Consider the following 16,182-nt stretch of genomic DNA (forward strand, 5'->3'; position numbering starts at 1 on the left):
TGTCTGTATCGAATGCATTTATAATGTTTTTATATATAATTTAATAAATTAATTAATTAATCTGGACACAAAATGAGTATGCTGGTTTATTGAATTGAAATTTTATGTTGATATACATGTAAATACACATGAAATAATTTCAATTAGCATGTTTTTACATGTTTAAGCACTAGATGGCGCTGCTAAACTATAAACAATCCTGCAATTACTGCCTAGTTTACTTTGTTAACATATTGTCACAATTAAGAATAAATTAATAAATGTATAAATAAAGAAATATTGCAAATAAAAGTGAATGTGTAAAAACAAATAAGCACATATTAAGCATTTATTAATTCTGATGATAGGAGAAAACCGGGGCGAAAGTAATGCGGGACAAACGTAACAAAGCAATTTTCTCCAAACCCTGACAACATTACAAACTATAACAGCATCTTTAGCACGTAACCCTTATTAGAGCTGACAAATATTGTGTTTTTCATAATAATTTTGCGCGTGTAGGTCCAAAAACCTGTTTTCAACCATGAAAATTAAAGTAAATTCCAAGTAAATTCCTAAAGCGGTCTTATAATATTTTTTCTTATAACGCGTTGTGTTTCTGGTTTCATGTATTTATCAATCTACAGGTTATTTAGTGCTCTGACATGTCCTGAAGTTTGACTTCAAAATATAGTTTTTCAAAATAAAGAGTTTTTTTTTTTATTAAAGTAAATTGGGTTTAAATGTTAGGAGTTCCTGTTGGGATGCAACTATATTGTATGGGGGAAGAGCACATAGTTTGCAGCACTTGGACCTCAGGCGCAGTGATACTGATGAAGTTTGAGCGAGAGGAGTAGTCACAGGAGTGATGATGTTACTGCGGGCTGAGGTCGAAGTGCTGAAAAAAAATTGCACTTACACTGTAAAAATTAAAAGTTGGATCAACTTCAATTGGTAAAACCTAAAACATTTAAGTTGTTTAAACAAGCAAGTGGAAAATACTTTAAATTAAAAAATAAGTTGAAATAACTAAAATATTTTAGGTGTTACCAATTGAAGAATTTTTCTAAGTTGATCCAATGTTTTACTTTGATACTCCGCTATTATAAAGAGCTTTCAAATCACTCTCATAGTACTTTTACAGTATGTCATACACCATAAACACGCCCCCTCCTGAAGAAACTTGATAATCTGGTTCAGTTGTTTTTTGAATAACTGCAGAGAAAGTAAATCCCCGGGCTAGAGTTAATAATGACATAAAACAGATGATGAGATCCGTTCTTAATCTCCTCTGAATATTTTCATTTAATCTGTTCTAATTGGAATAAACAGCAGGATGAAAACTTTCACAATCATTATTTTATTTCTTGTGTGTGGTGAGTGTTTCATTTTAACATTATTTGCTTTTACTTTCACAATTTGAAAACAGTAAACATTTACTAATCTTATACATTGGGGAAAACACATTTTATAAAAATTCAATGGGTACCGTCAGCTTACCATATCATTTATCAAAAATATTTGTTTGTGTTCATCAGAAAAAAGAAATTTATACAAGTTTAGAACAACATTAGGATGAGAAAATTATGACATAACTTTCATTTTTGGGTGAACTATCGCTTTAATTATGTAGCACACATGGCATTATTGCGAGTTTTATTTTCCTCATAGAAAGACTGTACTAAAATACTATTGTACTGAAACAATGGGACATTTCATCAAATATTACCTTGTCTGTGAAAACCCATTTAAAGTTGCTTGTTGCGATTACTGTTTACTACATAAACTCATTCTATATACTGCAAAGAACATTCTTTGAAAATATCATTTTAATATCTTAAATATTGACTAAGATCATTTCAAAGATTGAAATCAAACATTTGGCCTTAAAGCAGACATATCATGCTTTTAAATCTGTCCTTTTTACATATAAATCATCTATTTGTGGTCTATATAAAGCGAAACTGCAATGCTTGGGTCTGAATTCCTCATTATTATAGCCCCACAGGCCCCCTTTCTACCCCTTTTCTGATGTGCATCTGAGAGCAACTCGTTTTGGTACTGTCTTTTTAAATGCACGTCATACCCTGCCCCTCTCCAGGTTGCAGAGGTGACACTCGGTTAAACTCCACCCCGTTCAGCCATTTTTGTAGTTTTATGGCAGAGATACGATTATCTAGCTGCACAGAAACTTTTTATTTACTCGTTATTCACAAAATGTCAACAACGGAAGACTTGTCTATCCAGCCTTATATGTTCGCGCCAAAGTCGGAAATGGAGCGAGATGAAAATGAAGACGACGAACCTGCAGAACAACGTCTTCAATTGGAGGTATCGCAATGGTGTGTTAATGCCGGCTGTCTTATTTCAGAATATTAACAATTATAAAGTTGACTATTACTCTTAGTTAATTGTAAGTTGTTGTAATATGCTATAACTTAATAACTTATTGAGACAATAGAACTCATTTACATCTCATCTAACTAAGCCATACCCCCTGTAAAGCCGTTTTGAGATACAGATGTTCTAGCATCATATGTAGTATTTTGTGAAAGAAGTCCGGGTGACAACATGCAAAAATAAACAGGACTTTTTACCTTTGTGGGAATCACAAGTCGAATCCAGTCTGTTTCAGATGTGTGAATAATCCAATGACCATTTTGTCCACAAATGCGTATAATCCATGAAATATAGATAGTCTATTGTTTACATCAGATTTCGCATGAACGTCTGGTAATAGAATATACTATACATTCTGAGGACTATTTACATTGTAACATGTAAGGATATATGAGATTACACTCCGGTAATTTACGTTCCGTTAAACACATGAACCCGCCTTCAAAGTTTGTATTTAAAATAGGGCGGTAGTAAAATAGGTAATCGAAACAGCACCGTCGAAAATGTGACGTCCTTTAAAAGATGTTACCAATAGGCTTAAGACCAGCATAAGTTGACCAGCTTTGCCAGGCTGGGAGGACCAGCTTAAACCAACTACTGCCATCTTAAACCAGCTTATGCTCGCCTTAGCTGGATTTTTCAGTAGGGCTGGCAAATGCGAGCATCATAAACCCTTTAGACATGTGATGCACTTTAGATATGTGATGCACACAGGTTTACTTGACACGGCGAACACATATTTTGAACTGAAGAACCACACATATGATGGGCTACATACATGTTGTGACGAACTTCGCATTGTGCGCCCTCGCAAAAAGAAGTCAGTGGCCACTACTGATCTCTGGATGGAGATGTGATATACATAACTATATTATCAGTGGTGTATAAAGACCTTACATAATGATCTGTATTGTTTTTATTACTAAAAGAAAGGGCCATTTTATCTACATACACCGGAAGGTGCCCTCATGTTTCTACAGTAGCCCTAAACAAACAAATTGTTGTATATAGAGCTATTTCGTCACTATACTGTCTCAGACGATGAAATGTTTGTCCTGTGGCGGTTATTGTAGTATTTCTATGTGTTTTAAAACGGAGGGGTGATCTGTGGACTGAGCTTCTTGATGCAATTCACAACCAGAAGCCGCAAAATTGACACAGTGGACCTTTAAACCTTTTGGACTGCTGGTACAGATCTACCATAAATTTGACCCATCAAGGAAACCAGTGACACAAGTCGGCAGCACAAGTTTCGAAGAAAAAATGGGAAAAGTTTTATTTTTAATTTTTGATTTTCGTTTTATTGCAGAATCTGTTCGTTGAGATCACGAAGAAGCCTCTCCATGCATGAGATAGCAGTTTTTGTACATTTAAAAGCGTACATTTTGCGGTTGAAATCGCTTGTTTTTTCTGAGATTCTAGTGTGCAGCGGGGGGCGTCATTGTCTTACACTCTAAAAAAATAATCCGTAAAAAAACGGATAATGTCCTGGCAGAAAATTACCGGTACTTTTTCCGTTATGTTCACATACATTCTGTAGATTTATAGAACACTGTCCGTAGAATTACAGAACATTGTCCGTAGCCTTTAGGGACACTTCAATCCGCCTATGAAACGCAACAATGGTGACAATCAACAACAAAGCTTCGTTGCGCAATGCATGCTGGGTACCAAGATTGTGGAAAACTCTTTTTTAACATTTACTCTCACCATTGTTGAGATTTGTTTCCAAAGTGTTGATGTCTCTGAAGCAAAAACCACAGTTGACACATTTGCAGCAATCTTATTCAATACAATGTGTTTTTAGATCAGCATAGAGTGTCAGTCTTATACATTTCAGTTCTTTATTCTTATATCATATTTAAATGCTAGGCAGCATAACATAAAAACAACCAAGCTTAGATGACATCATAGACACTATCCCATGCTCAAGCAACAAACAAGTTGTAATTGCTACAAGCAAAACCTCTGTTGCAATGTTAAAAGAGCAGAGTCAGTTCTGAGAGGTCAAGGGACAAAAGCCTAACTAAAGGGAACACTAATGTGGGAAAAACTATTAAATATAATTTGTAGTTAAAAGTTAGACCCCCCCCCCATAATAGTTTTGTCATTTCTATTTGATAGTTATTTGATTAAAAATTGGTTAGTTAATTATTCAGCACATGCATGTATATTTGTAGTATGCAGCAATGCAATGGTTGTCCAGTGTGTGGCAGTAAGCCAGAGAAAATCCCCGGGGAAAAACCCGAAGAGTGAGAGTTGTTGATGAGACTGGCAGTGTTATGTTTTGTTGTACTGTGTGATACGGAGCTGTAGCAAATGATGCTGGCTGAATAAAAGAATCCAACCAAATCACACGCTTGCTATTTCCTTCAAGTGTGTTACACTAATCACCATAGTGGTGACTTCAAATGAATCTACAACAAACACAAACTGTTTAATTTTTAAACCACAAAAATTTAATGTGATAAATGTTGTGGTAAATATCCATTTGACTTACACATCACGTCAGAAAGAAGATTTGTCTACTAAATCACATTTGTCGATGCTGGAATAGTTGAACACTTGTATCTTGTTGTGACAGCATTTGTTTAGAAGTTAAACATCATCCATGTTAGAAAAGAACTCTGCAAGCAAGTTGTAATTTTAGGTTTCAAACAGAGATGGTGATAGAGAGGCAAAAGTGAAAGATTGCAGTTGTTGCACCCATAATGCAACATGTTTTTTTTTTAAACGGATAAACGCCTGTAAAACATAAATACGGAAAATTCCTTCATATTTACACAGTACTTTGTCCGTTTTTTTACAGATTTTTTTTAGAGTGTATGCTGGTTTTAGCTGAATTTTTCAGTAGGGAGAGTTTAGTGTTAAGGGAGTGTGTGGTGTAGTGTCTGGCTGGTGTGCCATGACTGGATCTGATTTAAGATTGCATTATGATATCATAACTAAATTTCCCTCTAAATCTCCTAATGTCTCTTGATATCAACCTTTGTTCTTAGTAGAGACAAACTCCCCCAAAAGCATCCCAACAATTTCAATTATGGCCTCTTTTGAACCTCAACAAATACCTGATAAGGTGTAAATGGTCCTGCAAAGACGTAAGGGATGTTTTTGATAAGACCATATGAAAAGTTGGTAGCTGGTTTTAGCTGATTTAAGGTGGCAGTAGGTCCCAGCCTGGCAAAGCTGGTGGGTCAGCTGGTCTTCCAGCCTGACCAGCTAAACCATCTTAAAAGATGTCCAAAACACAGCTAGACCAGCTTGCTATACCAGCAAAAACCAAGCTGGGTGACCAGCTAAAACCAGCTTATGCTGGTCTTAGCTGGATTTTTCAGTAGGGAGAAATCTGCTAGAGATGCAATGAACCTTTAATCTCTGCATTTGTGTATCTCAATATTGATCTCTGTTTTTCAGCAGGTGTGTTCGGTGATCCAGATGAGGTGAAGTCAGTGACAGTGATGGCTGGAGATTCTGTCGCACTACAAACTGATCTTATTGAGCTACAGGAGGATGATGTGATCTGGTGGAGGTTTGGAGAAGGTGAATCTAAAGATCTTTTGGCTGAAATTGTTAAATATAAGATCTGGTATGCACGAGGGAGATTCAGAGACAAACTGCAGATATCAGGCAGTCAGACTGATCTCACCATCAAGAACATGAAGATCAAATACTCTGGACTTTATGAAGCAGAGATCAACATCAACATTGGAACAGTATACAAAAGATTTTTTGTTACTGTCATTGGTGAGTGTAAATGTGTTTTGTCAGGATGTTTGGTTCACAAATTAATATTAATCAGCTTTCTTAATCTGTCTGTGTTACTGTCTCTTGTAGAGTCTCCTCCTGTTATTAAAGTTGGACCAAATGAATTGGCATCTTTTACAGTGACTGAGGGTGAATCTGTTACTTTACCCTGTAATGTTCAAACACAAAGAGATGATCTGATACTGTGGAGGTTTGGCGATGAAAGGGCTCTCATAGCTGAAGTTGATATGGAGGATGATAAGATCTCATATATAGACGCTGATGGGAGATTCAGAGACAGGCTGAAGCTGGATAATCATACTGGAGATCTTATCATCACTGACAGCAAAACTAAACACACTGGAGTTTATCAACTAAAGATCAGCAGCAACAAACAGACCTTATACAAGACATTCGGTGTTATTGTCAAGGGTGAGTATCTCAAATCTCTCACAGTAAAGATGATTATTCAGTTTTGTTTAAATAATTCAATAATTCAGACCATATCATGAAGAATCACCATTTGAGGGTTCAAAATAAAAACATTTATTAAAATTAAAATGTGAAACTAAATATTTTATCAAACTTTTCTGCAACTTATGGCAAGAATATGTGTCTATACAATCTAATTGTCTCTCTTTATTACTACAGAAGCAGGTTTGTCGTCAGGTGTTATAGCAGGATTATGTGTTTTCTTCCTCCTGGTTATTGCTGCTGTTATTGCTGCTGGTTTGATTCTGTATCGGCGCAGGATCTCTGAACTTCAAAGTAAGTTTAATCTTCAGTTGATCAGCAATAACAAACAAGTGAAGAGCTCAGATGCAAAAGCCGATAAACGCAACCTCCATCAAAAATGAGAAAATGATTGTTAAATAATTCTTGAATCAAAAGATGTGCAGACCATTGCACCAGGATTTTTTTAATTTTACAGTTACGAGATTCTGGGAGCATAAAACCCACAGACACAAGAAGTGCAAGCAGCTTTAAGCTTATTTATTCCTGTCACACAGTCAGCCAAAGTAGGAAGTCTAGCATGTGATGGTTTTATATGGAAAATGTGTGTGATGTACATACCAATAAGGCAAGAATGTTTGTTTTTTAAAAAATGAAGTAAAACAGGTTGTAACCTCTTTGGAAAATTACTGAGAAGACGCCCAACCTTTAAAGTCTGTGTAAAGTCCAATATTACATGTGTTCTCAGATTGCGGCAACACAGAAAAATGTGATATTAATGATTCAATTTTCTTAGGTGTAATTGTTTATTTTTATAGTCTATATTTTAATTTAAGTTCTGCACTGTAAAAGAATTACTTTAAAATGTTCATTCAACAAAGAAAATTAAGTAACTTTTAAAAGATTTCTTTGTTGAAGGGCATCAATTCATTATTTTGTGTTCACTGAATAAGAAAAGCATAATCATTCAGCTAACAAATATTATTTTGTTGACTGGACTTAGATATATAAGTTTTTGTCCAATTCGTTCACCCAACTTGGCAAACTGAGTAATCTGAACAAGCAATTTAAAAAAACAATGGTCAGAATGGTTCCCAGCATGCATTGCGACATGTTCACTTCTTTGGTTAATATTTACTTTAATAGGTTACTGTTTTAATGTTTGCTGGCTATATTTATGTTGTTATGTTGTAAATGTTAGTTATATGTTGTATTTAGAGTAATTTTGAAAGAATGATGTTTGTTCATTGTTGCCATGATTGAGAAGAGTGTGATCAGTGTAGAGGGCAGCACAATGCGTTAGCGCACACCATTGTTGCCTCACAGCAAAAAGGTCTTTGGTTTAAGCAAGAGCTAAGTCAGACAAAGAATTTGTTTATGAGACCTTTCTGTGTACACACAGTCCAAAACATGTAGATTAGTTGAATTTGGATAATACTAAATTACTCTTTGCCCAACTTAGTCACTAGTTGAGTAAACGTAGAAATGTACTTATTACTTAATCAGTTTAAGTTGGTTCAACTTGTTGGTTTAAGTTGACATTACTCAGTAAATTGAGTTAGGTGACCTACATCATCCAAGAGTTGAGTAAACTCAAAACAGCTGTGCAGCAAGTTGCCTTGAAAATGTAAGTTGAGTCAACTTTTTTATTTTTTACAGTGTGCTTAATTGATTTAATGTAAAAGTAAATTCAATCTGTGGATGTTCAGGATTGAGCATAAACTATTTTAGTCTTAAGGTACTAAGGTGATTTAGGTGACAGTTTTTGTTATCTGTTGAAATGTTGTAAATCAGGTTAAGTTTCTTGCACAAACCTATGGTTCCGCTTCATAGTACATGAATCGTTCGTCAGAGTCTGTAGGAATCTAACATTGGAATACTATTTTTTGACTTTTCAAAGAAAAGCACCTCCACCCTTATATTTTATTATGAATTGCCAAGGACTATGTTAATGTGCTGTGGATGCACTTGTGGAGAAGGATGTTTGTTAAATATCTATAAATTTATATTAAACACGTATTGTTGAGTTAATTTTATTTCTGAAAGATGTTTATTGATTTGAACAGTTGGTAAGAACTAATAGCTATATTTATTTTTCTCTCTGTGTTTCTCTCTTCTATGTGTTGCTTTGATAGATGAAGTAAAGTCAATATCAGTAGTGAAAGGAGAATCTGTCACTTTACACACTCATATTACTGAACTACAGGAAAATGCTGTGATTGAGTGGAGATATGGAGATGATGAGATCATAGCCAAAATCGAGGACAAAAATATCACTATATATGATGAAGTTATTGATGGGAGATTCAAAGACAGATTGAAACTGGACCGTGAGACTGGATCTCTTACAATCACTAAATTTAAAGCTGAACACGCTGGACTTTATGAAGTAAAGATCACCAGCAGCAAAGGAACATCAATCTCTAAATTCAATGTTTATCTTGGAGGTTAGTAGCTCAAATCTATGTAACGATAATTAATGTTTGTAAATCCAACACAATCTTCATTTTGAGTGCATCCCAATTCAAGGGCTGCAGACTTTGAAGGCAATGCTCGATATTTGAAGGCGGCAGCCTCTCAAGGCTACAAAGCGAACTGAAATAAGACGGTCTAGCCTATGTGGGGAGTTGTGTCACTTTAATGATATTAATTCACATCACTAAAAAATCATTTATAATAGTAAAACAGTCACAAGGACCTTTAATTTGCAAAATATGCACTTTTATTTAACTTCAGTTTTGAATGTTTATTTCAAAATATCCAGATGTCATGGGCGCAAATTGCATCTTGGGATAGCCAAGGCTTGATGCATCCCAATTCAGGGGCTGTGGCCTTCCAAAGCCACAATTGAAGGCAATTTGAAGGCTCCTTCATATAGAAGCCTTCAAATGTGGCCTTTCCCCCCCCTTAAACCAGGGATCCATAGATGAAGGAATCACTCTGTGAATCCCAATAAAAAGTGGTTATCCCTATGCTTGTCAAAGATCAGCGATCTGGTATGTAAAGTTATGTGCAATAATGTCACATCGTGTAGATGATTAACATACACTTAAAATAAAGCAATGAAAATAATTATTTCTCTGGTGTGATCTTCTACCACTAAAATGATGCAAAAACACAGTTTGGAACTGCAGTTAAGCACTCCAGCTTTTTAATTTGAAAAAATGTATAATTTATTTTATGGTGACCTGACTATTAAAACACGTTATGATATATCCCCACTGATATATTTATAAGCAGCATGCAAAAAATATCTCTTAAAAACTGTTTTATATAGTACTGACAAGAACAAAGTCCAGTAATAAAGCGAGTGCTCGTACAGCGATAAGATTAAATGGAAAAGCAGTAGTATATAAATATTGTTTTATAAACTTCTACCTCTTCCAAAACAATAACACCACAACAAACACTTCATATGAATAAAAAACAAGTAATAGTTTCATGACACAAAATACTTACACGTCTTACAAATATTATACATATATATTCTCAACTCAACTAGTCTTAAAATTACACTTTGTGACTAAGAAACTGTAAAATTAAGAAACAACTATTTTGTCTATTGAGTTATTATGACATTCAAAACACACAGCCGAAAGGGTTACCTGTCATTCTGGCCTTCAAATCCGTGGCGGAAGAGAGTAGTTCCCCAACAAAGTGGCTTTTAAAATAACTTCTCTAGTTTTCTTTTTTCAAATGTGTGTTGTCAAACCAATGTATAAAAGCAATACTGGCTGTGATGATATAGACCTATACTACACTCCTACTCGAGGGATAATGCTTAAGTATTACTCAGACAGCAGACGGATTTGGGCCGGATCTGTGCTGAAGTTGGCAGCTCCAGAGAGGATTTGACCCAGAGTTGTCTGCTGTATGCAGAGGTGTAAAATCCATGTGCCATGAGTAAAAGTCCTCTCCAGTATTTTGTTCCAGGATCTGCTAATTAGCACAGTTTTTCAGCAGGAGGTGACCTCCTGACTCGTTGGTGTTTTAAGCCCTCAACGAAGCCTTTAAGGCAGCGCTGCCTGGAAGGCACTCCCCGTGCCCCAAGCGTTTCAGCCAATCACAGCACTGGTGCTATAGATGTCGGGCCTTCCGCCAGCTTCTGGAAGTTCGAGCTCACCGTTGGTCAGGTGAGTAGCGCAAATATGTTAAGATAGGAATGTGACTGATTTTGAACTCAGCACGAAATGTTTCGAGCGTTTAAGTGACGTGTTTGCTGTGTTTTCACATGTTCGCAGCGCCACTTTCTTTATTGTGCCAGTTTCATGCTGCATCCGAAATCGCCTACTACCATACTATATAGTATGCAAAAAGCACTACTTTGCCATGCTAGTATGGAAGTAGGCGGTTTTGGACGCAGCGTCAGTATTGGTTACTCATTTTTTTTTCTTTTTTCAAGCAATTGTTGCATGGAATTGTGGTTAGATTTCTGGTCTCCGTCTGATTTTGGGATACAGTTGGGATAAAATTGGGTATGGCATAATGTGGACAACATTTTAAACATTGGTTGTGTTTTCTGTCAGAATTTTAAAATGTTTGCGCTTCTGGTTAGAGTGAGGATGTCATTCAATGTAACAGAAGGTTCTAATCCAAAGCGACAATTGTACCAATACGTGAATCTGGCACAAAAACAGTGAAACACGTGAAAACGCAGAAACACGTCACTTAAACGCTCGAAACATTTCGAGCTGATTTCAAATACAGTCACATTCCTATCTTACCATATCTGCGCTACTCACCTGACCAATGGTGAGCTCGAACTGCCACAAGCTTGCGGAAGGCTCGATATCTAGCACCAGTGCTGTGATTGGCTGAAACGCTCGGGGCACGAGGAGGGCCTTCCAGGCAGCGCTGCCTTGAAGGCTTCGTTGAGGGCTTAAAAAACCAACGAGTCAGGAGGTCACCTCCTGCTGAAAATTTGCAGTAGCACCTCACTGCAGAACACAACATCCAGGGGGCGGGGTTGGATTTAGATCCTGGGGCGGAGCTGGATCCCGATCCAAGGATCCCATTGGTCGGCAGTTTTACCACAAGACACGTCATGCACGTGTTGCTGCGTTAACATTTCCGCATTAAGTCGTAACTAAATTAAGTTATTATTTTGACATAAAAACTAACTTTACTTATGACTACAATAAAAGTAGTGCTTTTAGGGTGAAATGTAAGTTTTTTGCTATAATGTTTTGGAGTAAAACATTTCGGGTAAGCCTACTACGAGTAATCTTACCACATGCAGTTTAAGACCTATTAATGGATACAGTATTAATATGCATAATTATTAAAATATATAGGGCCGGCTATGGCATGTTATTTAGAAATTAATAAATTGAATGTTTTTCTTGTATGGACTTTGAACTTGTTTTAACGCGTCTTTGCTTACAGCCATTAGGAAACAGGTTTCCCTCGTAGATGGTTACCTTTTTTTATTTGCTAATAAAAGATATCAAATGAATTTGTTTTTATATTTACTCGTATAGGAATAGCTGTGTAATAAGTGGGATAATGTACAAATAAATCCCTTCAGTGATATCAAACTGTCGGGAACGTGTCCTTACCTCCCCTTACACCTAACTGTGATACTTTCTAAATTATGAATCTTTCTCAACTATATTATTAATCAAACGTACACTTAAATTGATAAGAGCAAACGTTGGTGACCACAGGTTGCAACTAATTGCAGGCTGCAACAACACAAATATACTCGTTCATTTGGCGGAACAAAGTATATAAAGTGGGTGGAGTTGGATCTAGATCCAACCCCGCCCCCTGGATGTTGTGTTCCGCAGTGAGGACCATCTCAAAATTTGTGCTAATTAGCAGATCCTGGAACAAAATACTGGAGAGGACTTTTACTCATGGCACATGGATTTTACACCTCTGGCTGTATGGGATATATCCTATAATTCTCAGAAATTGCTATAGACACTCTTCTGGCTTCTCTAGTTATCTAGCGCAATTTTTATTGTAAATATAACCTGTGTTGTTCTCCAGTACATTGACTTGATCTGATGTGATGTTGATCTGTGTTTTTCTTATCTATGTGCTGCTGTTATAAATGAAGCGAGGGTCAGAAAAGGAAAGGTGGGGGAATCTGTCACTTTAGACACTTGTGTTGCTGAAATCCAGAAAGATGAAGTGATACTGTGGATGTTTGGTGACATGCCTATAGCTCAATACATTGGAGGCACTGATAAAACTACATTATATAAAAGTGATGAGAGATTTAAAGACAAACTGGCAATTGACTATCAAACCGGAGATCTCACCATCAGAAACATCAAACTTGAAAACAGTGGAGAATATAAAGTACAGATCAAGAACAGCAGCGGGACCAAAGATAAAATATTCAATGTTGCTTTCTCTGGTGAGTAGATGAGTTTCAGTTTGTTTGTAAGAAATGCAGCCCCCTATGGAAGGAAAACACATTTCCTGACAACTTTGAGCCAAGATGCATAAGATGAACATGCATTTGTAAATAGATTTTTTTTTAAATTAATTATACAGATTTATATTGAATTTATCTGTACGTATTAAACCACACCTGTCAAGATTACTAACAGTACTTGGATGAGGCTGTGATGTTTCCCACCAAACATGAGACGTCTCCCCGACGTGCAGATCATGTCTATATTAGGTCGGTTGGTCCAGGCCCTTATCTGTACGTCTATACAACGTGCAGATCAGGTACAGTATCTGGACGTCTGACTATGACCCCTCTTGGACGTCAGGTAGACGTCCAAAAGGGGTTCGGGAAATCAATACAAAAACATTTTATACAAATGTGGTCTATGAGTTCTGAGTCAAAAAACATAAACATCACGTGTATTTTTGTAGAAAAATTTTGTAAAGCTGATAAAATAATGTAATCTTTATATATGAATGTGTGTTCAAAAACACAGCACTGCTCATAGATAAAGTTCCACCTTAAATGCTCTCTCTCTCTCTCTCTCTCTCTCTCTCTCTCTCTCTCTCTCTCTCTCTCTCTCTCTCTCTCTCTCTCTCTCTCTCTCTCTCTCTCTCTCTCTCTCTCTCTCTCTCTCTCTCTCTCTCTCTCTCTCTCTCTCTCTCTCTCTCTTTAATTAACAGAGATGTATATGCTGACGTTTTATTGAAAATGTTTTGTCACCATAATGACGATCAGTGATTCCTTTAGTTGGGTAGTTTGACTCTTCATATGAGTGTTTGCTAAAGCATGTTATTTGTTGCAAGGAAAATTTGTTATAAACAAAACTCACATGTGGATCTTACAACTTCATTGAAAGTTTACCAAGAGTAATACCACATATGTAAAGTCTGTAAATTAATTTTGTAAACCATGTAGTATTGTCTCAATTTCTCAGTTGATTTGAGGTGTCACATCCAACTTATTATTTAGGTTCATACCACCACTGGAAGCGCTTATATACAATTAACAGTCCAGATTTCATGGTCACATATGCAGACATCAAGAATCAGCCCATGAATCACAACAGTGGTGACACTCTCTGGACTCATGAGTTTTATAATACGCTGGTGCAATGCATTGCAACATTTAGAAAAATCACCATCATTGTGATTCATGAGCTGATTCTTGATGTCTGCATCTGTGTCAAAAAAATCTAGACTTTAGATTTTTGATTACAGCCACGAGGTTTCATTTTCAGTTACAGTAGGCAGCAGTATGCACCGAAGTATGTTTATTGTAGCTCCAAACAAAACTGAGATAGAGGTTTACTTCTAAACTTAATTTATGATGTTTTATCTAGTGGTGGGCAGAGCGAGGCTTCGTGAAGCACTGAAACAGTTGAATCAATTGTGCCGTATGTTTCGAGGCTTCGAAACATCAATCCGAAACCGCCTCCACAGTGACACCTAGCGGTCGTTTGCATGTCTTTACGAGCAGCTTTGACAAGATTTTAGACGAGGGCTGACAAATTATATCCCACATATTGTTTGATTGACACACAAGTGATAGAATGGGAGAGTGGATAGTGCTCTCGACTCTCATTCGTAGATCTTAGGATCGAACCTGGGAAATGCATGCGCTACGTCATTATAAAAAAATGGTTTTTGTTGTTGTTTTAACATCTGTTTGACAACTACATGAGCTTTTAGGATCACAATTGTCGATAACTATAGGCTATTCGGGTCTATTTAATGAAAAAAAAAATAGAATAGAGATATACCAAATAAATAAAAAGAGATTCATAAAATATATCAAGCCATAATATGCCACATTGTTTAGATATAAAGATCTTTATTCACATTTATAAATTGTTCTGTGTTGATAAACTCAACCAGCTACTTTTTTACATATAATTTCTCAAGCCTTTGAAAACATTCTCACACAAGGGACACTTGTTGCTGGCATGCATTTTTTTTTAAGTAGCCTAAGTGTTACATACATATGAGGAAAAATTACTTCTTTTCAGTAATTTATAGTATTTGATCTTGCCAAAACGCATCTATGAGGTATTGTCAGTTTTGTTTCCTACCCTGTCAAAGATTCGAAGCAGATTCGACAGGTACGCCACCTTTCGAAAAACTTGTGAAATGCACCGCTTGGTGTTTCGAATCACTTCATCACGTGACATGGGTGTTTCGAATCACATTTCGGAGCAGTGTTTCGAAACATTTACGCTTCGGGATCTCGACACAGTGTCGAAACGTCAGTTTCGCGGGAGCCATCCCTAGTTTTATCTGTGTTGTTAGTTCAGTTCAGTTATATTATATCATCACTTCTGACCATCAATGTAATTAATGTGAAGCCACAAGTTGCATTGGTAACAAACACTTGGTGCAATAATAATGTGTTTTAAAAAACACCATCATCAAGCACACACACTACAGTATAAAAAAAGAGTCCAACTACCCAACTAAAGGAAACACTGATCACCATGATGGTGACAAAACATGTTCAATAAAACATCAGAATCTTGTAAATTCTCAAAAACGAGCAGGTAGAAAAGACAAAAAATAGAGTGAATTTGGTTTGTTTAGTCAGTATGGTCCTACTTCAAAACAATGCTTTGTTAAAACAACTTTTTGTAATGGTGATGACATTGTTTTAGAGAATGTACATGTATCAATTATCCAGCGAGAGCAAGTGTGGGAGGGAGAGTGAAGTTCACCTCACTTCACTTCAATAATTGAACGATAGAGTAAGCAATAGAGAGAGCGCGAGAGAGAGAGAGAGAGAGAGAGAGAGAGAGAGAGATTGCAGACGCAGACAGTTGCACGTAGGAGTTTTCCTTACTCAAACATGTTCTGAGGGCAGCAAGAATATGTTCACAAAAACGACCAATCAAAATGCTCGTTACTGGTTTAAGCCCTCAGCGGAGCCTTCAAGGCAGCTTCTGCAGTGAAGCAGTTCGAGCTCACCGTTGGTCAGATGAGTAGCGCAGATATGGTAAGATAGGAATGAGACTGATTTTGAATTCAGCTCGAAACGTTTCGAGCATTTAAGTGACACGTTTTCACGTGTCCGTGGCACGACTTTCTTTTTCGTGCCAGTTTCAAGTATTGTTTATTCAATTGTTTATCTTACCATTGTCGCTTGGGATTGGGGTTAGAACAACTTTCTGTTACATAAAATGACATCCTCACCCTAACCCAACTCTAACC

At 36.6% G+C, this 16,182-nt stretch overlaps 2 protein-coding genes across 2 annotated transcripts in view; one reads left to right on the plus strand and one right to left on the minus strand.

Annotated features, from left to right (window-relative positions):
• The window catches only part of LOC135748239 (uncharacterized), a 180,797-nt gene that overhangs the window by 13,702 nt on the left and 150,913 nt on the right, over positions 1-16,182 (minus strand). The gene's annotated exons all lie outside the window — the stretch shown is intronic.
• On the plus strand, positions 1,212-12,951 carry LOC135748080 (uncharacterized). Its single transcript, XM_073813613.1, has 6 exons — positions 1,212-1,355; positions 5,797-6,123; positions 6,214-6,555; positions 6,775-6,891; positions 8,712-9,023; positions 12,641-12,951. Exons 1-6 carry the CDS (start codon positions 1,316-1,318, stop codon positions 12,949-12,951), a joined length of 1,449 nt encoding a protein of 482 aa, XP_073669714.1. The 5' UTR covers positions 1,212-1,315.

The sequence above is a fragment of the Paramisgurnus dabryanus genome, chromosome 24 (assembly GCF_030506205.2).
Source record: "Paramisgurnus dabryanus chromosome 24, PD_genome_1.1, whole genome shotgun sequence".
NCBI classification, from domain to species: Eukaryota; Metazoa; Chordata; class Actinopteri; order Cypriniformes; family Cobitidae; genus Paramisgurnus; species Paramisgurnus dabryanus.